At 53.2% G+C, this 27,691-nt stretch overlaps 1 protein-coding gene across 3 annotated transcripts; it reads left to right on the top strand.

The window, feature by feature from the left end:
- Nucleotides 1–438: 438 nt before the first annotated feature.
- Nucleotides 439–26,732, top strand: Hhipl1 (HHIP like 1). Of its 3 annotated transcripts, XM_052738932.1 has the most exons (10): nt 469–1,849; nt 6,930–7,576; nt 11,152–11,295; nt 13,253–13,581; nt 14,160–14,286; nt 14,639–14,784; nt 16,202–16,283; nt 21,300–21,382; nt 22,773–22,862; nt 23,268–26,732. In XM_052738932.1, exons 1-10 carry the CDS (start codon nt 1,577–1,579, stop codon nt 23,810–23,812), a joined length of 2,466 nt encoding a protein of 821 aa, XP_052594892.1. In that variant the 5' UTR covers nt 469–1,576; the 3' UTR covers nt 23,813–26,732. The 3 variants fall into 3 exon arrangements, with proteins under 3 accessions (XP_052594894.1, XP_052594892.1, XP_052594893.1); XM_052738933.1 differs by lacking the exon at nt 22,773–22,862 and having other exon boundaries at nt 1,075–1,849; XM_052738934.1 differs by lacking the exons at nt 13,253–13,581; nt 14,160–14,286 and having other exon boundaries at nt 439–1,849.
- The last annotated feature ends 959 nt before the right edge of the window (nt 26,733–27,691 follow it).

Here is a 27,691-nt window from a genome sequence, read left to right on the forward strand (position 1 = left end):
CCTCTCACTCATATTCATCCACATCCAGCCTCCAGGAATTTCCCCAAGTGGTGTATTATCATTACCCTATTCTGACCACCAGCCTGAGACCAGGCAGCTGTGACCATATCCTTCCCTGCCTGGGCTCTGCAGTTGCCGAGCACTTTGTGTGGCCACCCAACTCCCAAGACCACGTTTTCCAGACTCCTATTCAGCCATCCATGTTCAGTTCAGTCTATAATAGATACTGACTGGAGCAGGAGGAGGCAGAAGTGGAGGTGTACTTCCCCTGCTGCCCCCCCCATCATCTGACAGTGGCTGTCTCCCCCTCTCCCTCCTGAGGGTCCAGCTGTAGCTGTTGGTCATAGCTTCTTGTCTATAGCCACCTCCTGCCACCAGGGACTTTGTGGACCACCACTGCTGTCGAAAAACTCAATGTTGTCTCACTGTCCCACCCCGTGTGGCTTCTCAACCTCTGCCGTCCGCTGTGTGTTAAATATGCTCACTTCTAAATACTTAGAGAGGAGATGTTTGGTCTCAAATGAAGACCTTGACTCATCGCTACCACTCCAACCCCCTTTCGGGCTCCAACCACAGCTCTGTGGAATCCAAGCAACACTAACCACACTAAGCAACGCTGGCAGACAGACAGACCGACACAGGACAGTTCAAAGAGACGGCAGAGAATGGGTATCTGAGTTTGGAGGTGAAGACTGTGAGAGTGTGTGAGACAGAACTGATAGGGTGGGCACCCCAGGGAGAAGCCAGTGCTGGGGTACTCTTGGGAAAGTGCCAGGGGTTTGGGTGTTATGGAAGTCCGGGCCCATGAGGCAGTGTTTATGTGCATTCTTGGGGTGAGACAAGTGCTGGGGATGGAGCTGTGGACACCTACCCAGGAGATACACCCATTAGGGCTTCCTACGTAGAAAGGACTGAGGCCATGGGTTCTGGGCTGCGGGTGGAGAGTTCCACGGACAGGGGAAGACAGAAGCCTGGGCAGGGCCAAGGATGGACGGTGGTGTTGCCGCCTCTTCCCTCCCACCCCAGGCTCAGGCTTCACTTCTTGTGAGGTCCCGGGCAACACCACCTGTCTTTTGCATCACACCTCCATTTTTAAACACTCTGCTAAGTTCCTGTCTGGTCCAGAGAAAGGTGGGACTACAACCCAGGAGTCCCTGCTTTGGGCTTTGGGATTCTTGCTCCTTGGCGGCTAAGTAGCGAGCGCCCCAAGTAAGGAAGCTGAGACTCAGAGGTGGAACTGTGAAACCGGGCAATCAGGGCTTCCCAGAGGCCAGGCCACTACTCTTGTTGGAAAGGCTCGGGGCCAGGAGGAGGGGGCTGCCCGAAGAGCGGGAGCCAGGCTGTGCCGCGCTTCTCCAGTACTGCAGAGTGCTCCCAAGCAGAGGTGACCCCCCCAGAGAGAGGAGTCCCCTGATTCGAAGCCTGCGGGGCAAGTCCACGGGCTTCCCCTCGAGCGCTCGGGAGGGTGCAGGCAAGGCGGGAGGCGGGCGCTCGGGGGTGCGGCCCTCGGCTCCTGGGGGGCGCCCCGGAGGGGCTGGCTGGCCTTCTACTTCTCCCTCTGCAGACCGCCGGGCGGATGGCGGGGCGACGGGCTGTGGCCGGGATCGGGCCCGGGGCGCTGCTGGCTCTGCGTGCTCTGCTGGCCGCCGCGCACCCGCAGTGCCTGGACTTCAGGCCGCCCTTCCGGCCGCCGCAGCCGCTGAGCTTCTGCGCGCAGTACTCCTCCTTCGGCTGCTGCACCGCGGAGCAAGACGCGGCGCTGGCCCGGCGCTTCCGGGCCCTGGAGACCCGCTTGGACGCCGGGGTGTGGGCGACGTGTGCCGGCTACGCGCTGGATCTGCTGTGCCAGGTGAACGGGCTCGCGGCGGCGGGGCACGCGGGGCCCTGGTCCCTGGGAGGGGCGGGGGGGGGGCGGAGCAGCGATGGCATCCCCATAAGGGCGAGACTCAGGAGTGGGTCACGGATTTTGAGGCAATGGCAACCCCACAGAGGTGAGGGCTAGGAGTGGGTACCGGACTTTGGAGCTTGGATGTCCAAGAGGGAGTGACTTGGTACCAGGCTGGAAGACCAGGCATCCCAGGACATCTCTTGTTATTCATTTGCTTTGCAAAGATGTTGGGACTTTTAGGGGCCTCGGTTCCTCTTAAAGACTAGAGACTCCTATTCTTTGGGATGCTCTGGAATCTGCCCCCAGTGCCCCACCTCGGAGAGTCCTGACCCTTTCAGGTACCAGGGTGAGGTTTTTGCTAGGCCGAGGAAGGCAGGATGCGAAGAGGGTGTGGCCAAAATATGGGGCGTGGCTGTTGGGCAGTCTGACCCTTCCTCAGGCGGACTTAATGAGCAGTCTGAGGGCCCATTTCTCGGGGCCAGGGTGAACCAAGGCCTGTAGGGTTTCTACGTGCTTAAAACACCCACCTTTCTGTTCTGTCACTGGCCCGGCTCCTTACCTGGGAGAGGCTCTCCCCAGACCCATCTCATCTCCTCTCTGATGGTGGAAACCTTACTTTGATCCACACTGAACTACCATTTTCCTCTTGTTAATGTCAAGTGTCTCTGACCACAACCCCCTCTGTCTCCTCTGCGCAACTGATCTGATCTCAGGAATGCCAGCCTGTCAGGGAAACCCCAAGGCTGACCCCCTAACCTAGGACTCTGAAGTGAAGGGATTCATCAGTGGAAGGGCCCCACCAGGCAGTACAAAGTTCCAGTCCCAGCCAGCAGGGGGCAGGCTAGAGGAGCGAGATAAAGGGGCTGATATCACCATCTCTCTCCTGCTTGGGAACTTGAGAGGCTCATGGTAGTCTTTCAGCTACATTATCTTTAAAGCAGGGACAGATTTCTAGCCCGACCTCATGCCATGAAGATTAAATGACACAGATAGAGTGGTTCAATTGGGGTTTGTAGGTGAATTTCTCTATTGTTTACTTGTTGGTCCAGGGAGAATGTGAGGATCAGGGGCCACTTCAGGAATGGTGGGCACTTGTCCAGGGGTGACATGGCCCAGTGGTGGGTCTTCGGGCCATATTCAGTGCCCCGGTGAGAGGGCACCTGGGTGCTGGGTGAGGTGAGGAGAGGGGGTAGGGAAAGCACGGTGCTCTAGGGTGTTCTCATGTTGTAGCTACCAAGCTCCCACTTTGTGCATCTCAAGAGAACCAGAAGTTTGGTGGACCACCCACCTCTCTCCCCAGCCTGGAAGTCCACCTGAACAGGACCATGGTCTCCCTGCAGCACCCAGGTCAATAGCAGGGTTCCTACGCCCAGGCCATGCTTGCTTAGAGGGTACTCACCATGTGCTGGGCTCAGAATGGCAAAGAAGATGGACAGGACTGGGGGGAGGAAGGAGCCAATCCTGAGGCTGTTTGCTGGCAGGAGGCACCTCTTTTTCCTTGGGAACCTGCCCAAAATGGCCTGGCCTGAGCAGCTATGGTAGAGCGTCTGCTCGTACCTCCAGTAAGGCGTCTCTGGGGGTGACCTCATGTCTGGACTGAGCTTGCATCAGCCGGTCTGCCAAGGCTGTGGCATGGTCTCCCTGAGGAGGTCCTGGGAGAGCATGGGAGCACCATCCTCACTGCCACCAATCTCAAGGAGCCTTACCTACAGGTTTCCGTCAAGGATCATGCAGGACTTACAGCTGTCTTGCAGAGGCAGGAGGCTCTTTCCTGAGGCTTTGCCCTCCTCTGGGAAAATATATCAGGCAATGGTTGCACGTGGCAACTTCAGTGTGGCTGGTGTGTAGCTCACATGTGGTTAACTTCTCTGTAGCTGGATGCATGAGTTCATCAATGGAGTTACTGAATAGTGATATGGGATGGTGCTTAACAGACTCATGCACTCAGCAGACGTTTCTCCAGGGCCAGCGAGGAGTTGGCTCTGTGCTTCTGGGCCGAGGCAGTTGGCAAGTCACAGACTTAGCCTCCAAAGCCTCGCCATTCATTCCAGGAGATAGACAGACAACCAAGAGACTTCCCCAAGGTACCAGGGCAAGTAGTGAAAAGCCCTCAGAAATCTGGGACTGACTGGAAGAGTGACCATTGAGTTACTCCCTCGGGGTTCATCTTATTGGAACATTTACCGAACAAACACCTGGCATCTCAGTTCATTGCTCCCAACAGCTATATGAGGTTGGAGTTCTTTCCTCATTTTGTAGATGGGAACATAGGCACGGAGAGGTAAGGAGTTTACCAAACATCACACATGGAACTTAAGCGCTGGCTCCAAAGCCCTTCCTGTAGCCAAACCGTGTGCTGGATCCTGGGACGCCTGTCCCCAAGGGCCCTGCAGTCTGTGGGGTGGACAGGCAGGCAAAGCAATAATTGAGTCATAGCCAGGCAGAGCAGCCAGACCACCTCTGGTGAAGCAGAGGTGATGGCAGGAGAGGACAGTTGCTTCTGGAAGTGACAGATTACCAGGTGACCTGTGTGAGTCAGAGACAGAGTGTCCTGAGCATCCCAGGGGCAGGATCCTACCCCGGGGAAAGAGGAAGGAGGAGACTTGTGGGTTGGGCCTTGCATCATGAAGAGGAGTTTGCCAGATGTGGAAGTGAGGGAGGAAGGAGCATCCCACAGAGGGAACATTGTGTACAAACCCAGTCTTCCTGGCGGGGTGCAGGGGGGGGGGGTAAGAAGCCTTGAGACTTGAGGCCATGAGTCATGAGTGTCAGTAACTGGTTTGTGGCAACCTTGGGGCCATCAGGTGGCAGACACTTTGCTCTTGTGGATGTTTCGCTGCCTAACCCCAGACACGAGGTCCAGTGACTGTCCACCCTCTCTGTCAGCAGCAATTACTGGCTCCTTTTACTAATTTACTAATTAGTCATTTACCAATTCTGGGTGGCTCTGGTCTTGTGTGTGAGAAAGAATACAGAGACCGCATGTAAGATGCTGCTAGCCTCAGTGGCTACTATGTGGGTAGATGCCAAGGTCCTCACCAGGTCCCCAGATCCCCTGTGCCCTCCAAGTGTTCTGGGTAAGTTTTCACAAGGAAAGGGTGATGAGGTAATAGCCAAAGAGATCAGAGCAATAGCCACGACTAGCTTTAGCTTACCATCAGCAGGGCTATCAGGTTCTATCCTGTCTCTACTGTGTCTTTGGAGCCAAGGCCAGTGCCTGGTAGTCTGTGCTCTGCCGAGTGAAATGTTGGTGGAAAGTGTTGGTGGTAGTTGCGTGAAGTGTTGGTGTAAAGAGCACAAGCCTGGCTGTCATAAAGCTTGGGGGTGAGTCCTGGTCTGGCCAATCCTTGGCATATCACTATTGTTAGCCTAAGTCCCTCATATACAACACTAGAGTCACAGTGACTCTGCCCTGCAGAAAGGCCGTGAAGCCTATGTGTACATAGTCCTCTCTGGACTCCCCCTGGCTGCTGCTGGCCCACAATAGCATCTAGAGGATCACCGGAGAGCTGGCCCAGCTCAGAGTCTGAGGTGTGGCTGTCTGGCCTGTCATACACAGAATGCAGAATGGAACATATGAAAGATGATGGGGACAGTGACTGATCAGAGATGCCAAGAACACACAGGAGGACCCTTAGCTTGTCAGGTGGGACTCAGCCCACACCAACAGAGGGACCAGGGGACAGGCCATGTAATGACTGAAGCTGTAACAGTAGGGAGCCCCTGGCCTGGAGTTAGGAGCACTATGCTGAGGTTAGCTGTCCTCTTACTTTCTGCTGAGGTGTCTGCTACAGCCCAGCCTGGTTTCCCAGCGAGAACAGGCAGTGTATAGCTGCCATTGTCTTCTCTCTCTAGGACTTGCATCTCTAAGGCCTCTGGCGATCCTGAACTGAGCTCTGGGATTGGGGGGGAGTGGCAACAAGGGTCTTTCACACCAGAGAAAAGTAACCACAGTGTGATGGACTCCACAGAGGTTCCCATGGAGCCTGGGTTTTAGAGAGTTTTGCTGCAGACCCGGCAGGGAGATGGTCTGGGAAGGGGCCATGTGACTGACTCCACGGCAGAACTGTCTAGAAGAGATGAGGATGTGTTACCTATCCACACACTCCTGTTTGTGGTTGTGGGTTTGCTCTCTGAGACACTAACTCTCCTCCCATACAGCGCCCACGGCGGGCCTGAATGAGGTCCATAGCATCTCACAAATGGGGAAGCCTATACGGTAGAAAAAGTGAGGAGTTCTACCCCAAGGCAGAACTGGGGAAAGGACCTTGTGAGCCTTTCTGATCAGGCAGTGCCCAAGGAGATGCATTACTCTCACAGACTTCTGTGTTGGTAGCTGCAGTGAGGACAGTTCCAGGGTCCTGCTGGAAGGAGTTGAGTCTGAGGGCAGGATAGATGGCCTGGGGTATCCTGGGAGACATAGGCTTGGGCCTCACCCCACACTCGCACAGGTCCTGTGTACATGTTGGCTGTCTGGTTATGGAGAGAGTAGGGTATATCTGAGACTACAAACTCAGATGCCTCCATATGCTACTAACCTGAGCATATTCCTGATAACACTGGGGGCCCTGAGCCTCAGTTTCCCCCCTGTGAAGTACTCAGAAACATTAAGTGAAGAATAGATGTAGGAATGTTTTGACAAAGGTACACAGAGGTGGCCAGAAGACTGGCAAGGAAGAATATTTTTCACTGTCCCCTCACCATTTGCTGTGGCCTACTGTGCCCTGGGTTTATGTGAGGGTCTGGGATATAGCAGTGAAGATAAAACATTCCTGCTCTGATAGAATGCACATTCTGGAAAAAAAAAAAGACAATACCAAACAGAATATTATGTTTTGGTACAATGAAGGCTCAGAGTAAGTTGTTTTTTTTTTTTGGGGGGGGGCTTTGTTTTTCTAAGTAGTCAGAGGCCTGGAAGTAATGGCGGGGAGGTCAGATCTTAGGAGGTGACCCTTGAATGGGGACACAAAAGCAAGGAGTAAATTGTGCAGGTGTGTGTGGGCTCTCCTCCTGGAATCTCTGAGCCCTCCTGTCTCTACAGGAATGCTCACCCTATGCAGCCCACCTCTATGATGCCGAGGATCCGGCCACCCCGCTGCGGACAGTGCCTGGCCTATGTGAGGATTATTGCCTGGACATGTGGCAGACCTGCCGAGGCCTTTTTCGACACCTCTCCCCTGACCGTGAGCTCTGGGCCCTGGAGAACCACAGGGCCAAGTTGTGCCGCTACCTGTCCCTAGATGACACCGATTACTGTTTCCCAAGCCTGCTTGTCAACGAGAACCTGAACTCAAACCTGGGCCGTGTGGTGGCTGATGCCAAAGGCTGCCTGCAGCTGTGTCTGGAGGAGGTGGCCAATGGGCTTCGAAACCCTGTTGCCATGGTACACGCTGGGGATGGCAGCCACCGCTTCTTCGTGGCAGAGCAGGTGGGGCTGGTGTGGACCTACCTGCCTGACCTCTCTCGCCTGGAGAAGCCCTTCCTGAATGTGAGCCAAGCAGTGCTTACATCACCCTGGGAAGGGGATGAGCGGGGCTTCCTGGGCCTCGCCTTCCACCCCCACTTCCCACATCCCAGCAAGCTCTATGTCTACTACTCTGTGGGGGTCGGCTTCCGAGAGTGGATCCGTATCAGCGAGTTCAGAGTCTCAGAGGATGATGCGAACACCGTGGATCATGGCTCAGAGAGGTGGCTTTCTGGGAGCCCCAGCCAAGGGGAGGGCTGAGTGGTCACGTGGGAGGCTGCGTGACACACGCAGTTAAGGCTGCGTGAGCGAGTCTGTCATAAATACTGTGAATATTTATCACTCCCCATGGGGGCCTGAATCACATGCTCTGGAGCCTGGGGAAGAATGATTTTGCAGAACAGACGTGGTGTGGGGTCATGTCCTGACCCCTGCCTCTGGCCTCGTGGGCCAGCTGCTTCTCTCCTCTTCTGCTGCGGGCTCTGGAGATAGTCATTTCATCTGACTCATAAAACTGGATGAGGTCACAGCTCAGAGGGGGCAAGTGACCTGTTAGGTCACACAGCTTGGAAGCATCCAAGCTGGAGTCCTGGTTTGTCCACAGAAGTACATCCTGCCACTGGGCCTGCTGGGCTCTGGTCCAAAGTTGCCGTTCTTGCCCCTAACTCTTCATTCTCTGTCTTCTGGCAGCTGGGGCTCTCTTTCCTGCCCCAGTCTCTCTCTCTCTCTCTCTCTCTCTCTCTCTCTCTCTCTCTCTCTCTCTCTCTCTCTCTCCTCCCTCCCTCCCCCCCCCCCCCCTCGCTGTCTCTCCTCTCTCTCTCTCTCTCTCTCTCTCTCTCTCTCTCTCTCTCTCTCTCTCTCTCTCTCTCTCTCTCAAAGGTCTTGTTTAACCCAGGCTGACCTGGAACCTTACTCCTGATGTTCTATGTCTCTACCTCCTGAGTACTGGAATTACAGGCATTGGTGTCCAGTTTTTACCCCATTTAATCTGCTCCTACTTCCAGGCCCCCCAGTGCCTGCAGAACCTACCCTCTATTACTTATGCCCAACTGTTTCAGAGGGGAGTTGACCTGGCTTGGTCACCCTGCCCCAGAGACTCTCCCAGGCAGAAGTGGATACTGAAAATAAGAGTCTTGGTTGGTAGAGTGTTGGAAGGACAGCCTGGGAAAGGAGGCATTGAGTCTGGGCCACTGGAGGAAGTTGTCTGCTCCTATGGCTGGAGGAACCCAGGGAGAAGTGATGCCTCAGAACTGTGGGGTAGGTCTGGTTGGGGGCCAACCAGACTGGAGCTATGGGGGAAGAGCAGCTATTGTATAGATACTGCCAGAAACACAAATAAAACACCAGCCCCACCCCTGGCTCCCCTAGGCCTTCTATTGGCTGAGATTGTTCAGCTAGCAAAGGAGCATGGGAAATGTAGTTCAGTGATACTGCCTGTCCCTACCCCCCCACATAAAAAGCAAGCAGGAACAAGGCCAGGCTCAGGTGTGTTGGTGAAAAGGTGAATAAAAGGACACTGTGTATTTGATGAAACTGTGAAATGTTGATATGGGACATATAAGAAAGAGAAACAGTTCAAAACAGTAGCTTTGCGGGTTAATAGACACCTTGTTTTATAGCAATTAATTTTGACTTTTGAGTTATCTGGCAACCAGAGGGGGAAAAAAAAGGAAAACAGAATTTTCATGATTGTACCCAAGCCTGGGAGACCACTTTTTGGTGGGAGAAAGTTTGTCCCATGGACCAGACAGAGGGTAGATGGAGGATGAAATACATGTTTCTTCAACAGTGACATAAAAAACGACTCGTGATAAAAACTGAAGTTGGAAATTGAGATTGGTGGGCACATGTCCTGTAATCACTGCCCTTAGGAAGTGGAGGCAACCAGATCAGGAGGATCCAGAGTTCAAAGCCATCTCCAACTATATAGCATGTCCAAGCTAGCCTAAGCTACCTGACACCCTGCCTAAAAAAAAAAAAAAAAAAAAAAAAAAAAAACCAGGTGGGTGTGGTGGGTCAAGTGGCTGTGGTGGCGCACGCCTTTAGTCCCAGCACCATGGAGTCAGAGGCAGGTGGATTTCTGTGAGTTCAAGGCCAGCTTGGTCTACATAGTGAGTTCTAGGGCATCCAGGGAATCCAGGGACATATAGGGAGATCCTGCCTGAAAACAACCAAAAATCCTGGAGCTGAAGAGATAGCTCCATGGTTAAGAGCACTGGCTGCTCTTCAGGAGGACCTGAGTTCAGTTTCCAGCACCTACATCGAGCAGCTCATAACAGCCTATAACTCCAGCACCAGCAGATCTGGTGCCCTCTTCTGGCCTCCGAGGATACCTGCACACACGGCAGAAGCACATCCATACACACAAATAAAAATAAAACAAAATATTAAAAAAATCCTGACTTCGGAAGTATTCAGATTCACACATTTTAGACTGAGGTGTCAAGTGAGTGTCCTCTGGGCACATCATGTAGAACTTGACTCACTCAGGGGAAGAAGTTGGCAGGGCTGGCAAGAGGGAGCCATCATTGGTACCAGGTCAGCTGTCAGTGTCTTCCCATGGCTGGAGGGACGAGCAGTCTGAGCTGTCCTCTGCTTTGAGGACCCTGAGTTTGGGGCTCTGTAAGCATCATATGCATCAGCCTCACCATGGAAAAGCTCCAGTATTGTTGATGAAGGAAGGCCTCGAGGTCTGGATCCAAAGACGTCGACCCTGTGTCCTATTTTTGTTGTTTTCCTAAAAGACAATGAGGTTGGCCGGGCGGTGGTGGCGGCGCACGCCTTTAATCCCAGCACTCGGGAGGCAGAGGCAGGCGGATCTCTGTGAGTTTGAGGCCAGCCTGGTCTACAGAGTGAGTTCCAGGAAAGGCGTAAAGCTACACAGAGAAACTCTGTCTCAAAAAACTAAAGAGAGAAAGAGAGAGAGAGAGAGAGAGAGAGAGAGAGAGAGAGAGAGAGAGAATGAGGTCAGTGCAGTGGCTGATCCTGTTGAACCTGATTGTTCCGGGACTCATTTTATTGGGGGGCTCAAGTACAGGGAGTTAACCACATGGCAGGGAGAGGGCTGCAAAAGGGTGGTTGGTGGATGGCCAATGGCCTAAGAACACCAACTGCTGTCTGTGGTCGCTACCAGGGTAGAGGAATCAACTGGAGGAGTTGGTGTGGCTGAGTTCTGCCACTGGCTGAGGTGTCCACCTCAGTCACTCTCGTGTCTCTATATTCTATATCTATACTCTCATATCGTATACCCGCGGCTTCTCGAGAGAGAACGGCTGTGTCTCCCCCAATCCATGGCAAGCCCTGAGGGAAAGCCAGCAGACTGGGCACAGGGAAGGTTTCCTCCAGCGGCAATAGGGAGGTCCCAGGGGTGTGTGGGTAAAGGGCCCACCCCGCTGCCCTGCGCAGCTCATTGCTAACAGTCAAAGGAGCGTGTCAAACGTGCTCTGACTCACCAGTGGGACACGAGGTGTGGTAATGACCAGATGACCACCTTCTGTTGGGTACCGGGGGTGGACAGCAGCTGACAAACACTGGCCCAGAGTCCTGGTCCTGGCGCTGAGGCTGATGGCCTGTGTGCCCTCGATCACTCAACCTCTTCAAGCATCCGGGTCCTTCCTTGACACAGTGATGTGAATTATCCCTGCATAACCTACCTGTAGGTCCTTGTGAGAAAAAAAATGTTATAAGAGAGAGAAAGTCTTTTCCATGGTGAAATGGCATCTGAGAGAAGGTTTTAGTGCTGTTTGGGGGTTACTGTTTGGAAGGCGTTTTATTGAGGGGTTACTTATCTTCTCTTTAGGATCATCCTGGAGATTGAAGAACCAGCTGCCAATCACAATGGGGGCCAGCTGCTCTTTGGGGACGACGGCTACCTCTACATCTTTACCGGAGATGGCGGGATGGCTGGAGACCCCTTTGGGACGTTTGGAAATGCGCAAAACAAGTATGCCCTGCTTCTTCTCTGCTCAGGCACCAGTTTGCACACAGAGCTTCTTGAGTGTTCCTGGAGGGAGATCAACTGCCCCTCCCACACAGAGCAGGGTGGTAGCCTGCATTTAGCTGGGACCCCAGCTAAGTCACTTACCCCCACTGATTAGCGAGGACAATGACAAGCTCAGTGGGAGATTGTCATGAGGAAAGGAGGTGCCAGTGGTTGTCAAGGGTCAGGCACAGCACCCATTGTCACAGATACCCGAGAAGTGACAGCAGTGAGCCTTTGGGAAGATAGGGCTTTCTCCAAGTGATCTCTGGCCTGCTGGGCTTTGCTGGGGTAAGGCATGTATTCCCATGACAAAGGGAGATCTGGGGTAGGTCTCTTACTCCCATAAGAGACCCAGAAGCTGAGTGCAATCTCATCTTCATTTATCTATTTCCTGTTTTGAGCAAATGGCTCATCCTCCTCCTCCTTTCGTGTGTGTGTGTGTGTGTGTGTGTGTGTGTGTGTGTGTGTGTGTGTACACATAAACACACATGGAGAATTGTGCACGTGCACAGGGATGTCCAGGAGGTCCCAGCCAGCCTCTCCCCTTCCTTTACTCCAAATTCGCAGCCTCTCTTGGCCAAGAAAGTAACCGTAGTGAAGATGTGTGGATTACGGTGTGTGGCCTGTGCATCCCTGTTTGACAGTAAGAAACATCCCCCCTTTTCACATCGGCCGCGTGATTAGAGCTGAGGCTGAGAAACTACACCAGGATCCTTGGATCACTGAGCTGAAGTTAAAAGCACCACTTTACGGCTAGGAGTTCTTGTCTGTAGATCCTAGAGCTGGATGTGGGGTGTAAGGGTGGGGGGCCGGAGTGCCTGGCCACAGGGAGGAACCATTGCCACTGGCCTGTTTATCACCGTGACAGGACACTTGTGAGGGAAACACTGGGTTCTAATGCTGTGTGCCAGTGACAGGGACGTAAATGTGTCACCTGAGTGAACTCTGCCTTGCTGGGCGGCCTGGAGGAAGGAGTCAGCTCCCATGTGCTAACGGAGGGGGAAGCATGTGTGCCCTGAGTGGGCACAGCAGGAGCCACCCTGAAAAGCTGTGCTCCCCCACCCTGCTCACTCCAGGTATCTTCTAGGTCAAGGGTTCTCAACTTTCTCAATGCCGGGACTCTTTTAACACAGCTCCTCATGCTGTGGTGACCCCCCCAAACCATAAAATTATTTCATTGCTGCTTCCTAACTGTAATTTTGCTGCTGTTTGGAATTGTAAATATCCGATAGGCGACCCCAAGGGGGTCGCGACCCACAAGTTGAGAACCACCACTGTTTTAGCCGTTTTCCCGTTGTGGACCACTTTGCTCATGGGATCAATGAAGTCGTCGGCTACTTTCCCCCTCCCCCTAGAGCTGCCAGGAAGTTAGAACACATGTCCGCTCTCCCTCAACTATATTTGGTACTATTTGATATATCCGGCTTCGATGGCTTGTTCTGGTTCAATGGCTCAGCACTCTGTGGTCTCCACTATATGGGAGCACCTGGTTGACTACGAGAAAAATGCGAGTTATTTTTCTAGTACAGTCTTCACCCTATAGCCCAGCTGTGTGAACAGCAGCACCCACGGTATTACAGCTTAGAATAATGGCATTCCGTAGACGTTCGTGGTGAAGAGCTTGGGTTTCTAGGGCCTGGTGCAACTGAACGACAAGCCGGATGGTGGCTTGTCCTTGCTCGAGTGCCCTCTATGAAGGGCAGCTCTGACCTGAAAGGTCAGCTGTGACAGGTGGTGAGTTAGGGCTTCCAGCAGGGTTTGCTGCGCAGCGAGCGCGGGACAGACACGCACGCAGGAGGGTGTGCAGAGAGAGCCGGGGCAGATGGGCTGAGCAGGGCTGGGCTCAGGGATGGCTCACCCTTCCTGCTCCCTGCGCGGACCCAGTGTAACCCGCCGGCGCTCTCCGCCCCGGCCGCAGGTCGGCGCTGCTGGGCAAGGTGCTGCGCATCGACGTGGACCGCAAGGAGCGCGGCCTCCTCTACGGTATCCCGCCTGACAACCCGTTTGTGGACGACCCCGGAGCGCGGCCCGAGGTCTACGCCCTGGGCGTGCGCAACATGTGGCGCTGCTCCTTCGACCGCGGAGACCCGGTGTCAGGCACTGGCCGGGGCCGCCTGTTCTGTGGGGACGTGGGCCAGAACAAGTACGAGGAGGTGGACCTGGTGGAGCGGGGCCGCAACTACGGTTGGCGTGCTCGCGAGGGCTTCGAGTGCTATGACCGCAAGCTGTGTGCCAACGCCTCCCTCGGTGGGTGACTGCGTCCCTGGGGACCTCCAAACAGCATCCCTCTGGTCCTCTCCCTTCCTCCGACTAGACCTGCCCCCAACTCTCTCCTGCACAGACCTTCAACAAGGATTCATTCTGTCCCACCCCATCCCCTTGGGGACTCCCCAGCTTGGATCAGCATTCACCCAGAACCCCAAACCTAGGTCCTCCCTGGGTCTGTAGACCCAGATCTGCCCCATTCTTCAGGGGAACTCCAATTCAGATTTGACCCCTTTCACTCCACGGAGTGACCCCATGGGAACCCCCTGCCTCCCTCCCTCCCTAGACGCCCCACATCACTGCCTCCCCCACTTCCATATAGCATTGTTCCCTGCCTCTTTCACAGGACTGACTTTTCCCACTCCCGACCTTCCCGTGCTTCGGGGGTCCCTTCAAGCAATATTTTAGGTTCTTCCTCGCCATGCATGTCCTACTGAACCCCTAAAAATACAGTTATGCCCCCTGAGAGCTTTCCTGGAACAGGCCACCCCCTCTCCATGAGCGGCTCAGGGCTGTCTGTGAGGCCTCAAGATGAACCCACTTTCTCACCCGCCCCTCAGATGATGTGCTGCCGATTTTCGCCTACCCTCACAAGCTGGGCAAATCAGTCACTGGGGGTTACGTGTACCGGGGCTGCGGGTACCCCAACCTCAACGGCCTCTACATTTTTGGTGATTTCATGAGTGGGTAAGTGGCCTACATGACCCACACTCTTCCTGACTGGTAAAAGGAGTGTGTGTATGTGTGTGCTCAGGAGTGGACCAAACAGGTCTCTTCCTCAGGGAGAAAGTCCCGGTCATTCTTAGGAACAACCAGTAGAATAAAAAAGTTACGTGCAAAGACGGATGGATGGATAAATGGGTGGAAGAATGAGTGGACGGACAGGTGGATGAAATGGGTGTGTGAATAACTGGATGGATGAGTAGATGGATGGATGGATGGATGGATGGATGGATGGATGGATGGACGGATGGACGGATGGATGGATCCCCTTGTGCAACGCACTAGCCATGACCTCACAGTTCATCTTCCTTTGCAGGAGACTGATGTCCCTCCGAGAGAACCCAGAGACAGGCCAGTGGAAGTACAGTGAGGTCTGCATGGGCCGTGGACAGACATGTGCTTTCCCAGGCCTCATAAACAACTACTATCCATATATCATCTCCTTTGCAGAGGATGAGGCTGGTGAGCATCCAAGGACCCCCTCCACCCTCTGCCCATGTTGGGACTGTAACCACCAACCCTGGTCATGCTTCTGATAGTAAAGAAGCTTAAGCATGAAATGGCTCATGCTGGAGAGGGCTGTGTACAGGGGCTTGGCCTTTTTCCTTTTGTGTTCTTGAATCAGCCCTAGAGACTCTGTTCCTGAGCTTCCCTTTTCTTATGTGGAAACTTAGGGAAGTGGCTGTCCTCCACCCCCATGGTGGGTTGGATAGGAGAGCTAGAGACATAATGGGCACAAGCCCCCAGTGTTAGCAGCATCAGGGGAGATCTGCAACTTGGAATTGTAGGCAGTTGGGAGAAGAGCTGGGTTCCCGATTGTATTTGAGCTACTGAGGGAACCACATTGACATTTTAAAGCAGGCAGACACAGCCTCCTAGCCTGTTACTGGACCTCACATTCCCAGCAGGGGACGGAGGGGGGAGGGAGAGAAGAAGGGACCACAGAGGCTGCGTCCCACTCCAGCATCCCGCCTTTGTCCTTGGCCCTGGGATTGTTCCCTGACAAAAGGCCAGGGGCCCCCAGCAGGCTCTAGTGCAGGCTTGTTGAAGTTTCCAGGCAACGCTCACCACAGCCTTTGGAGGGGTATCCCCTGCAGGGCCCAGTGCCCAAAGTCCCCAGGGCTTAGTCTGGGAAACTTTTGTTGTACTGCCACCCACCCCCCTCATTAGAATGTGAGTTTCCCAAAGGGCAGCCCCAGCCCCAGCCCCAGCTCCACGGAGGTTCTTAAGCTCACCAAGCCCTTGGAAGCCTTTTCTTTTGGTCAGTAGGGGGTTAACATGATTTAGAAGCAGCATCTCCCCTCCCCAATACAGAGTCTGAAGGAAGGTGCAGTTCCCAAGGGCCCTTCCTCAGTCATTTGAGTGACACAGAGTGACAGGAAACCAGGAGGAGGCGCCGGTGAGCTGGCCAGCCCAGGGCCAGCCCTGGATCATGTCAAGTATCAGTGCTTCTAGACAGAGCTAAACAGCCTCTCCCGGCCCCTGGCTCTCAAGCTGTGCTTTGGACACATCAATGATGTTACAAGGACCTCTGCTACCCCAGTGATCTTCAGGGGCATTCGAAGTACAGAGACCAAGAGGACAGGGCCACCCTAGGCAGCACTTATGCATACACAGGATGTGGGGACCCAGCTTCCACATGATCATAGCCAGCAGAATAGGCCTGCTTGAACCCCAGTGAAGCAGGGAGCAGGGTAATGCTGGGTGGAGGTGGGAGCCTCTGTGGGCCTAGGCAGGATGAGACATATGGGGACTACAGGGTTGGTCGAGGTTGGGGTTGGGGGTCAGCCTTTGAGCCTGAGGGCAGCCTGGGTGGGACAGGACTGCCTACATTGTGTCGCAGACAGTGTTTTCTCATTGCCCCTTTCCCCGTCCAAAGGGGAGCTGTACTTCATGTCCACGGGCGTGCCCAGTGCCACCGCTGCGCGAGGAGTCATCTACAAAGTGATAGACCCCTCCAGGTGAGTCCCTGAACTGGGGTCCTGCAGCCCATACTGTCCGCAGAGACAATAAGTTCCGCCATCTTCCACCTACTCCCACATCCCCACCTCCATCTACCTGCTTCAGTTTTTGTTGTGAGGCCTCCTCCTTGGTTCAAGGCCTACTCTGACTCCTTCTGTGTATAACAAAGCCCTCTCAGCTCTCTGTTGTATGAATGAAGCCGGGGCCTTAACCATGGGTAGCATGCCCAGTGTGTATTAACCTGTAGCCTCCAGGTGCCTTCCTTGACCCACTTGCCCTCCTGTCCTACCCTGTCCTCTCAGATGTCATCACTTGGCGGTGGCATTGTCTCTCACTTGCCCAAAGTCTCCTCACCCTGGTCATACCCCTCAGGTCCTGGGAATGGCACAGAGCAGACACTAGACTGTGTTTAACGAATAATTATGGGATGATCTTTCTGGAACTCCCTTCCTAGCCTGTAGATTTTTTTTTTCTTCTCCCTCAGAGTAGCCAATGACCCTAAACTTTGAGACACACCAGGTGTAAAGAAATCCTAAAACACATACTGAGCCTAAAAAAGTGATTTTCAGCAAGACGTATGGGTATATACTTGTAACACCAGCTGTTTAGGAGGTTGGGGCGGGAAGATTGCAAGTTTGAGCTCAGCTTCTGAGAGTTATGAGCTAGCCTAGGCAATTTAGTGAGATCAGATTAAAAGTTGTGTGTGTGTGTGTGTGTGTGTGTGTGTGTGTGTGTGTGTGTATGCAGGGGGCTGGACAGACTACGAATGTAGAGGGCTTGTCTGGCATACACAAGGCCTTGAGTTAGTTCTAGTTGATTAAAAATTTTTATTATGATTTATTTTTATTTTATATGCATTGGTATTTTGCCTGCATGTACGTCTGTGTGAGGATGTTGGATTCCAGGGGATCCCTGGAACTGGAGTTACAGACAGTTGTGAGCTGCCATGTGGGTGCTGGGAACTGCACCCAGATCCTCCAGAAGAGCAGCCAGTGCTCATAACTGCTGAGCCATCTCCCCAGCCCCTCTCCAGTCTAATTTTGCTGTTGCTGTCTGTGTAGAAGATGAAGTTTATTACAGAACAGCACAAGGCACTTCCAGGAGTGAGTGGTGCCATCACAGGAGAACACTTCCCCAGAAAGAGTGACCAGTGGCCAGGAAGGTCATTGTGTAATGCACACTCTCAAGGGACGAAAGTGAACAACGACAAAGGGGTCATTGTGTCAGCCTAGTGTTTGGGCAGGTTTTGTGTATTTTCTAAAGTCTCTAAAATGTACAGCTTCTGGAGGGGCATTTTCTTGAACAGGGGATTGTCAGCGTGTGTGTGTGTGTGTGTGTGTGTATGGGTATGTGTGGTATATGAGTATATGTGTTTGCATGTGTATGGGTGCACATGTGTACGTGTGCAGGTGGGAGCCAGGGGTCAATAAGGTTGGGCGTCTACCTCTTTTGCTCTCCACCTTGTATATTGAGCCAGGGTCTTTCTCTTGAATCCAAAGCTCATAATTTTCTGACTAGCCAGCTTGCTTCAGGGATTCCCTATCTCCACTTGGGGTTACAAACAGGTTATTATGCCCACCCTATATTTACATGAGTGCTGGGATCCCAACTCCAGTCTTCACTCTTGTGTGACAAGTGCCTCCCACTGAGTCGTCTCCCCAGCACCCCCCCCCCCCCTTTTTGATACAGGTTCTTTCTATTACGTAGCTCTGTATGTCCGAGAACTCTTTATGTAGACCAGGCTGGCCTTGAATTCACAGAGACCCACCTGCCTGGGTCTTCTGAGTGCTGGGATTAAAGGTGTATACCACCACAGCTGGCTAAATTTATTACTAATTTTTAACTCCCCGTGTGTGTGTGTGTGTGTGTATGTGTGTGTGTGTGTGTGTGTGTGTGTGTGTGTGTGTGTGTGTGTGTGATGTATGTGAGTGCAGGCATGCACGTGGCATGCCATGGAGAGGACACCTCTCAGGAGCTAGTTCTTAGCCTCCAGGTTAGCAGGCCCAAGAGTGTCTGGACCATTCTCCTAGCTATCTCCCAGCTCACCGTAGGATGGCTGGGATTACAGATGTGTGGGACTGCATCCAGCTTCGTGTATGGGTGTTGCAGATCCGAACATGCATTGTTGGCTTGCGCCGAAAGTGCTTTACCCACGGAGGCATTTCCCTGGTGCCTGCTTTGTTATTTTGATATAGGATCTTGTCATGTTGCCTAGGCTGGGATGAAATTCTCAATCCTCCTGCCTCAGCTCCTCAGGGCTGGGATCACAGGTATGCACCACCTTACCAGGATCTCTCAAGTTTTCTGAAGATTGCTTATTTTTTTCCTCGTGTTATTCTTTTGCATTTTTTTTTTTTAGACAAGGTCTTGTGTGGTCTAGGCTGCCTTTGAGCTCCTCAGGCCTCTAACTCCCAGATGCTCCCTTGCCCAGTGCATGCTCCTTCTTGGCCTCAGGACCCCGCTTCTCATTCAGTCAACATGTTTTCTTTTTTGATTCTTCAGCTGAGACAGCGACAAAGATGGTTTATTGTACACGAGTTACACTTGGCCACAAGTGAGAACAGAACTAGTCCAGAATGCCATAGGTCCAGGGCAGAGGGCCAGTGGAACTGGTTTGGTTGTAATGAAAACAAAGTCTCTCAGGTGGTCTCTGCGAGGTGGTGGTGATGTTCCAGGTCCATCAGACTTGTAGTGATAGTAGCACACAGTCCAACAACTTGCACCAAAGTCCCAGCCTTCAGCATCCCTTGCTTCTGGCTCCTCCAGCCTCGTAGGTACACAAGCCATGTTTACTTGGACCTCTGCCTCATCCTTCTCTTCTTGTGCTTCAGCCTGCGCATGTGCTTCTTCCTCCACTTCACTCTCATGGCACAGGAGTTCCAAGGAAGATGGCGCTAAGGCCGAGAGTGTCAGTATGTTTTCATAGATCTTGTTTCCAGGCAGATTCTCAGATTCCCTGCTCCTCATACTGTGTGTGTTGTTTTAAATAATGATTTACAAAAGTACAAATTGATCAATTAATGACATAACTACTTCTTCTCCTCCTCCACCTCCTCCTCCCTCTTTCCCCCTCCTCCCCTCCTCCTCTTCCTCATCCCTCTTCTCCTCTCCTCCTGCTCTTCCTCATCCCCCTCCTCCTCTCCTCCTCCTCCCCCTCTTCCTCCTCTTCTTCTCCTTTTGAGACAAGGTTTCTCTGTGTATCCCTGGCTGTCCTGGAACTCGCTCCATAGAGCAGGCTAGCCTCGAACTCACCAAGATCCGCCTTTCTTTGCCTCTGAGTGCTGGGATCAAAGGCATGCGTTGCCACCACCACCTGGCTCATGACAATTCTTCTCACAAAAGCCATAAGCACGCTCTCTCCCCTTGTATGTGTCCATGTTGTTTTCCACGAGGTCCCACCCACTTTCATCCGGGTGGCTTCATACTTGGACCACAGTCAGCCTTGCTCTCCTTTCATTGGCTTGTCCCTGAGGAAGGTCATTGTCTCCACATGGCCTCATCACTCTCAAAAGGATGCTAGCCATTGTCTGCTGAGTCACTGAGCCATCATCATCCTCCATAGTTCTTGGAAGTTGAGGTTATTTCCACTTAAAAAGGAAATGCTGGGGCTGGAGAGATGGCTCAGTTTTTAAGAACACCAGTTGTCCTTCCAGAGAACCTGGGTTAGGTTCCCAGCACCCACATGGTGGCTCACAACCATCTGGGACCAGTTTCAGGGATCAGGCACCCTCTGCTGGCACTGCACACATGTGGTGCACAGATGTACATGCATGCAAAGCGCTCACACACGCAAAATAAAAACAAATATTCTGTGGGGGGAATACAAGAAAAAGAATGATTCTCTAAGGACCTGACACTTACTGAGCATCTAGTTCCTGCCAGATGTCATCTTAGCTGCTTTCTGGCCTTTGATTTCACAACACCCTCTCCCTTTGGTTCATTGTCCCTGTGTATGGAAGGAGGACCCAGCAGGACTTTGACATTTTTTTTTGCTCAAGGTCTTGGGGTCAGAGGCAGGCAAAAGTGGATGAGATTCCTCCCTTTTATTTTTCTCTTTTGGAAGAAGTGTGCTTCCTGGCAGTCACACCTCAGAGGCCTGGTAGCAGACATGTGGAAAAGGAAGACAGAGAGGAAGGCCCAGGGGCCACAGCTCACTGCCCAAACAGAACCGCTGTGGTGGTTTGCAGTGTAGCATACAAAGATTAATTTTTTTTTTTCATTTTCTTAAGAGAGAACACCCTCCTCCCTTTACCCAATGAGAGGTCAGAGTAGGGATGGCTGCACCTCCAGCTTTGAGAAGTCTGTGTGTCTTGCAGAGGCACATGTCCCCTCCTCTGCCAAGTCTATCAGGAGGCCACCTCATCATGTGGCTATTTCAATCCCAGGCTGACGGAACCCCCATTGAAGTCCTGGGCCCACGTGGGGGCAGTCTGGGAACAGGGTCGGACCCATTCAAAGAATCACAGATCAACAGCCAAAAACTAATTAAATGGAATTCTGGTCCTTGTGTTTCTGCAGGATGGGGAAGGAGGCTGTTCACACCCTGGCAACTTTTCTCAGACTCTTTTCTCTGAACTGCAGGCCCCAAGGCTGTCCTGGGCCTGCTAAAGCCAGCTTCCCACGACTCCTCCCTTCTGCCCACTGTGTCTTTTAGCTTGCCTTAACTATCTCCTGCCTTAAATTTCTCCAGGCCTACGTACCACCAGAAACCCAAAACTAGAGGCAGGGAGAGAGACTCTTTTCACAGGCCTGGGGTGGAAGGGGTGGGCAGGAACGGGCATTGAAGAAGTGGTGTGGTCAATGTGGAGTCAGGGGGAGGGCTTCGGAGGGGCAGGGTGCTGCAGGGCCTACGGTTAGAGGTGTTCAATAGCTGGACACTAAACTATCTCTGAGCACACCTGTCTGCCCCCTACCCTCACTGCAAGGGAAGGGGATGGGGTGGGGGTAGGGATATGGAGTGAGGGGGGTGATGCTCAAGGTTGGCCCCCAGTCCTGATCTTCTGTGTGTTTGGCAGACGGGCACCTCCAGGGAAGTGTAAGATACACCCTGCTCAGGTGAAGGTGAAGAGCCGCCCCATCCCCTTTGTGCCCAAGGAAAGTAAGTATTCTCCAGCAGGAGAAGGAGCTCCTGCCACCCCTTAGGTCAGAATGGGGCCCCAGAAGGACCTAGAATGCTTTCACAGCCCCTATACCTAGCACATGTCTGACACATATGTGACCCAGCCAGTGTCAATGGACCCCGCAAGTACAATGCATCTTGTTTGACAGACCCTTCAGCCAGGTCCCAGGCAGTGGGTAGGCGACCCCAGGGGCTGCAGCCTTAGGCAGGATGTGACAAGAAGAGGTATCTGTATCAGGCAAGGGATACGCAAAGTGCTTGGGAGGAACACAGAGAGAAGATTTCTATCTGCAAGTAAGGAGGTGGAGCGTCTGGGCTGGTCTTCCATAGTTCCATTTTGTCCCACTTGGTTCAGGACAGGAGGAACCATGAGTAAACCCTGTGTTCTGAAGGCCATTCAAGGCTGTGAATGACTACCTGGGACAGAGTCTTATGGAAGGGTAGAGGGGGCTGTTCCATTGGGTCCAAGCTAGGTAGGAATAGTGGCTTGAGATAGTAAGATCTTTTGCATTGCAAGAGATGAAGGAAATTCATTTGTCTATCCATCAGCTCACCCATTCATCCACCTTCCATCCATCAACCCATCAGCCATTCATCCACTCACAAATTCACCCATCCATTCATCAATTCACCTATCATCCATCTACCTTCTTGCCCGCCCATCCATCAATATACCTACCAACCACTCATCCATTCATCCATCAGTCCATCCATCTACCATCCATTCATCCATCCATCCACCTACTCACTCATAAATCCATCCATCATCATCCATCTAGCCATCCATCCATCCAAACATCAATTCATCTCCCCACTCATCCATCCAAACATTAGTTCATCCACCCACCCATCATCCAATTGCTCATGAATCCATCCATCATCCATCTATCCATCTACCCACCCAACCACCCAGCATCCATCTAGCCATTATGAACCGATTCATCTATCCATCCATGCATCCTGCTAACCAGCAACCATACATCTAGAAAGCCATTATCCAGCTAGTCATTATCCATCCATTTATTGATCCATCCATTCATCCAGCTATCATCCATCCGGCAGTCCATCTGTCTTAGGGTTTCTATTGCCTCGATAAAACACCATGATCAAAAGCAACAAAGGGTTTATTTCTGCTTACAACGTTCAGGTCACACTCCATCACTGAGGGAAGTCAGGGCAGGAACTCAAGGCAGGAACCTGGAGGCAGAAACTGATGCAGAGGCCATGGAGAACACTGCTTACTGGCTTGCTTGCTCATGGCTTGCTCAGTCTGCTTTTTTTATATAGCTCAGGGTTGGCATACCCACAGTGGGCTGGGCCCTTGCCAATCGTTTTTGTTTGTTTGTTTGTTTTTGGCTTTTCGAGACAGGGTTTCTCTGTGTAGCCCTGACTGTACTGGGACTCACTCTGAAGCTATTGCTAGCTTCCATCTTTGTGGCCTCTGCGAGGACAGGAAGCAGTAAGTCCCTTGCTCCTGTAAGCTGTCCAGACAACTTCTCCCTTACCATGCCTGAATTTCAGGGTCTTCCCAGTAGCCTGAGGACTCCTGGGAGAGCAGGGCTTAGGACAGACAGCAGCAGTGGCCTGGCACAGCACCTGCCTGCCAACCAGGGCTTGCTGAATGACTGAAGAAGCGTCTGACACAACTCCAGGCTAGCATCCTTAGGGGTCAGGGTGACCCGTCAAACCCGGCTGGCTCCCTAAGAGGCACCCTAATCTTAGGGTCTGAGTGGAGCCAGCTGAGTGGAGCCAGGCATCTTTCCTTAGCATCTGTTTTCCTGGCACAGGCTGGGGGCTGCGCGGGTGGAAAGCCAGCTAGGTTGGCCGCAGGTTCCCTCTGACCCCAGGCCCTTCCTCTGCGCAGAGTTCATCCGGACGCCAGAGAGCATTCCTCGCCCCACGGCCCGCGCCCCCACCAAGGCGCCCCGCCGCAGGCGCCCCACGGCCGATGCCCAGGCGCCTACTATACGGCCCACAAAGCCAGCACGGCCCAGCCGGAGACCAGGGGGCCGGAAGGGAGGCGGGCGACGGCGGGGACGTCCGAGCACTGCAGTCCCTGCGCCCCAGAACGGCTCGGTGCGTCTGGTACGGCCCGCTGGCTTGAGCCCCGGCCGCGGTCGCGTGGAAGTGTTCGTAGGAGGACACTGGGGTACAGTGTGCGACGACGCCTGGGACACCAAGGCGGCTGCTGTGGTGTGTCGCCAGCTGGGCTTTGCGCACGCGGTGCGAGCGGCCAAGCGTGCGGAGTTCGGCGAGGGCCGCTCGCTACCGATTTTGCTGGACGATGTGCGCTGCACGGGCAGTGAACGCAACCTGCTGGAGTGCGCGCACGCTGGCGTGGGCACGCATAATTGCAAGCACGAAGAGGATGCTGGCGTCGAGTGCAGCCACCAAGACCCGGACCTGTAGCCTGGCCTTGCCTGCCTGGCTGTGCCACTCTGCGAGGATGGAGCCTGGAATGGCCCCTTCGGCTTGCGGGCACGCCGTGAGGTGGTTCATCTGCACGTGACCTCTGTGTCCCCGTGTGTGTGTGTGTGTGTGTGTGTGTGTGTGTGTGTGTGTGTTTGTGTAAGATCTCTTACCTCTCAGCACTTCAGAGAGGGCAGTGACTCTTCAGGAACTGCACCGGGTGGGGGAGGCTGGCTGCCTTTACAGTGTGAGACTGAGGGCCAGGGCTGAGTGACAGGCTCCAGACCAGCAGGAGCGTGGTCTGAGAAACACGGTCAGAGTGTGGGCAGGTGACCCAGCAGTCCGAGGCACCGCAGAAAAAGAACAGGCAGTCTGAGAGCCACAGAGAAGGATCTTATAGGGTCAGGGGGCCTGTGGCCATTTGCAGCCCATCAGGGACCAGGCTGCTGAAAGGAATCAAGCGCCCATGAGGGAAGGCAGACCAGAGGGCCTGGAGGACCTCGAAGGCCACTTGCTGTGCCCTGCAAGCACCCTGGAGAGGCTCCTGGGTCCCCTCCGTCCCTGAAGCCTGACCCTCACCTATTCCTGAGACAGAAGCACCCCTGGGCTCACACTCAGTCCCTTCAGCCTTTGGGCTCCAGCTGGGGGTGGGGCTCTACTTTCATCCTCTACTGTCTCTATCACCTCCGAGGGGATCCTCAGCTTCCGGGGGCCCATCTATGGGCTGAGAAGCCTGCAGGACCTCAAGACCACTCATCACGGCTGTGTCAACAATTGGACTATTTGCAATCCTTCCCTCCCTCCTCTTACCATCTGCCACACACCTGGAAGCTGGGATGCAAGGTGAAGGAGCAGAGGAAAGAGGGTGGGGCCTGCAGCTTCCCTCCCACTCTGTGGGAAGAGAGTTCCCTGCTCTTGGAAGGCCTCACCGGTGGCTCTGTGCCTGGCCCCTGGAGGGAGCTCAGGATAGCTGTAACTTAGCTTCAGATAGGGGTGGGTCTAGGGAAACAAATGAGTCACCAGGCAGGGAGGACAGGATGTGGCCTGTGTCAGACAGTTGTGGCCAGGGCTCTGGGTGAGGCTCGTGGCCCAACCTTTGCAGGAAAAAGCCATTCCTGACTGAGTTCTGATCTGAACAGGCCTGGTGGTGTTCCAAGCAGAGGAACTGGTGCAGACTCGACTTCTGCTCCTGTTCCCTGCAGTTGAGAGGATCACTGCTGAGAGGGAGCTGGAGGGTCACCCTGGCTGCTCTGCAGCTCTGGATGCTGGTGGTTCTCTGAAATCAATAAGAAAGTCCCTGAACCGTTAAGGAAATAACAGAAAAGGAAAATATCGCTTCCTGGAGCAAAGCTGTGCAGCCACGAGGCCGGGGAGCCAGGGGAGCCTGTCTTTGCAGGGCAGTTCCAGGAGGGGTGCAGAGTCTCTACAGTCTAGTCTGTTATTGCTAGGAGGGAGGAGCTTGGGCGTGGAGGACAGTATGCTGAGCAGGTGCACTCGGTCTGTCAGGATTAGCTGAGAAGGTTCTTTTAACCTTCAACTCCTAAGTCACCTGTGTCCACCTCTTTTTTTTGTTTTTGGTTTGTTTGCTTTGGTTTTTTGAGACAGGGTTTCTCTGTATAGCCCTGGCTGTCCTGGAACTTGCTCACTAGACCAGGCTGGCCTCGAACTCAGAGATCTGCCTGCTTCTGTTTCCCTAGCGCTGGGATTAAAGGCGTGCACCACTGCCGCCCAGCTCTGTGTCCACCTCTCACACACATTAGACTAGAAGGTGGTTCTAGTGCTGTGTGGCCCGAGGACAGCCAGTCACTTAACTTCTCTGAGCCTCGTGGGGAAAAGGAGGTAATAAGATTTCTGGACTTAAGGTAGCATTACAGATGTAACCAATGCACTCCGTGAATCTTCTGAACAGAAAGCTCAGTCCTGATTTGGTGACATCCATGCTGGCCGCTGCCAACTGTGTTGGGGGGGCATACCATATGGAGGGACCAGCATCGGGGCGACATAGAAACAAGCAAAATGAGAGGAGCAAGCCCCTTCAAGCTAACATGGAGAACCCCAGTCTTCCAGCTGGGTGTCTGGCCTCTCCCCCACTTCTGTGTGAGGAACCAGCCGGCCTTGATGCAGATCTTACTGCTTCAAGGGTGTCAGTTCCCTTCACCCGAGGGGGAGGGCAGCACTCCCAACGTTACCATCCCCGTGGCGGCTATAAATTGGTGTCCAGGGCTCTTCTCAGTGTCTCCCCATCCCTGTCCTTCCTCAGTGGCTCCCTCATCCCTGTCCTTCCTCAGTGTCTCCCTCATCCCTGTCTTCCTCAGGCAGTGTCTCCCTCATCCCTGTCCTTCCTCAGGCAGTATCTCCCTCATCCCTGTCCGTCCTCAGGCAGTGTCTCCCTCATCCCTGTCCTTCCTCAGGCAGTGTCTCCCTCATCCCTGTCCTTCCTCAGGCAGTGTCTCCCTCATCCCTGTCCTTCTTCAGGCAGTGGCTCCAGATCCACCTTTGCTACATCTCCCCAATGGTTCCTGCTGGGAAGTGGTACTCTATTGGGAGATGTTTTGACTAGTTTTTATGTCAGCTTAACACTAGCTAGAGTCCTTTGAGAAGTGGGAACTCAGTTGAGAAAATGTGCCTACCACACTGGCATGTGGGAAAGCCTGTGGGGGCGTCTCCTTGATTAATGATTGATGTGAGAGGATCATAGCCCATTGTGGGTGGTGCCACCCCTGGGCGGGTGGTCCTGGTGGTCCTGGATGGTGTAAGAAAGCAGGCTGAACCAACCATGGAGGAGCAAGCCAATAAGTGGTGTTCCCCCATGGTCTCTGTATCAGTTCCTGCCTCCAGGTTCCTGATTTGAGTTCTTGCCCTGACTTCCCTGGATGATGGACTACGAGATATAAACTTAAATAAACCCTTTTCTCCCCAAGTTGCTTTTGGTCACGATGTTTTATCCTAGCAATAGAAACCCCAACATGGGAACATCTACAGAGGTAGTTTGCAGAGACAGCATGAGTGGCAGGGCCCCATCCTGACTGTGACTCAGGTCTGGGTTTCATTATTGGAGTTCCTGTGTGAGGAAATGCTGTGACCTAAGGGCCATGCTCTGGGTTTGCTGCCTGTGTTCCACTGCCCAGTGGAAGAAAGTGAACCGTGGAGGTAATTCAAGTTCCAGAAGCCCTGTTAAAAGAGTATAATAGTTTTTACTCTTTAATTAAAAAAATATTTTATAAGCTGGGCGGTTGTGGTGCATGCCTTTAATCCCAGCACTCAGAAGGCAGGTCTACAGAGTGAGTTCCAGGACAGCCAGGGCTACACAGAGAAACCCTGTCTCAAAACGAAAAACAAACAAAAAACCACAAAAATATTATTTTATGTGTACTGGTGTTTCCAGTACATGTATGTTTGTGTACCATGCTCCTGCCTCAAGTTTGTCCAGAAGAGGGCATCAGATTTCCTGGAACTGGAGTTACAGATGATTACGAGCCATTATGTAGGTGCTGGGAATCAGACCTGTGTCCTCTAGTAGAGCATCCAGTGCTGCTGTGGAATGTTCTGTATGGCAAATGTGTTGCTAATTAGTTAATAAATAAAACACTGATTGGCCATTGGCTAGGCAGGAAGTGTAGGCGGGACAAGGAGGAGAATAAAGCTGGGAAGTGGAAGGCTGAGTCAGAGAGACGCTGCCAGCCGCCACGATGAGAAACAGAATGTGAAGATACCGGTAAGCCATGAGCCATGTGGCAAGGTATAGATTAATGGAAATGGATTAATTTAAGCTATAAGAACAGTTAGCAAGAAGCCTGCCACGGCCATACAGTTTGTAACCGATATAAGTCTCTGTGTTTACTTGGTTGGGTCTGATGGCTGTGGGACTGGCAGGTGAGA

Source organism: Peromyscus californicus, unplaced genomic scaffold (genome assembly GCF_007827085.1).
Source record: "Peromyscus californicus insignis strain IS unplaced genomic scaffold, ASM782708v3 Scaffold_15__1_contigs__length_86483966, whole genome shotgun sequence".
In the NCBI taxonomy this organism is placed as follows: domain Eukaryota; kingdom Metazoa; phylum Chordata; class Mammalia; order Rodentia; family Cricetidae; genus Peromyscus; species Peromyscus californicus.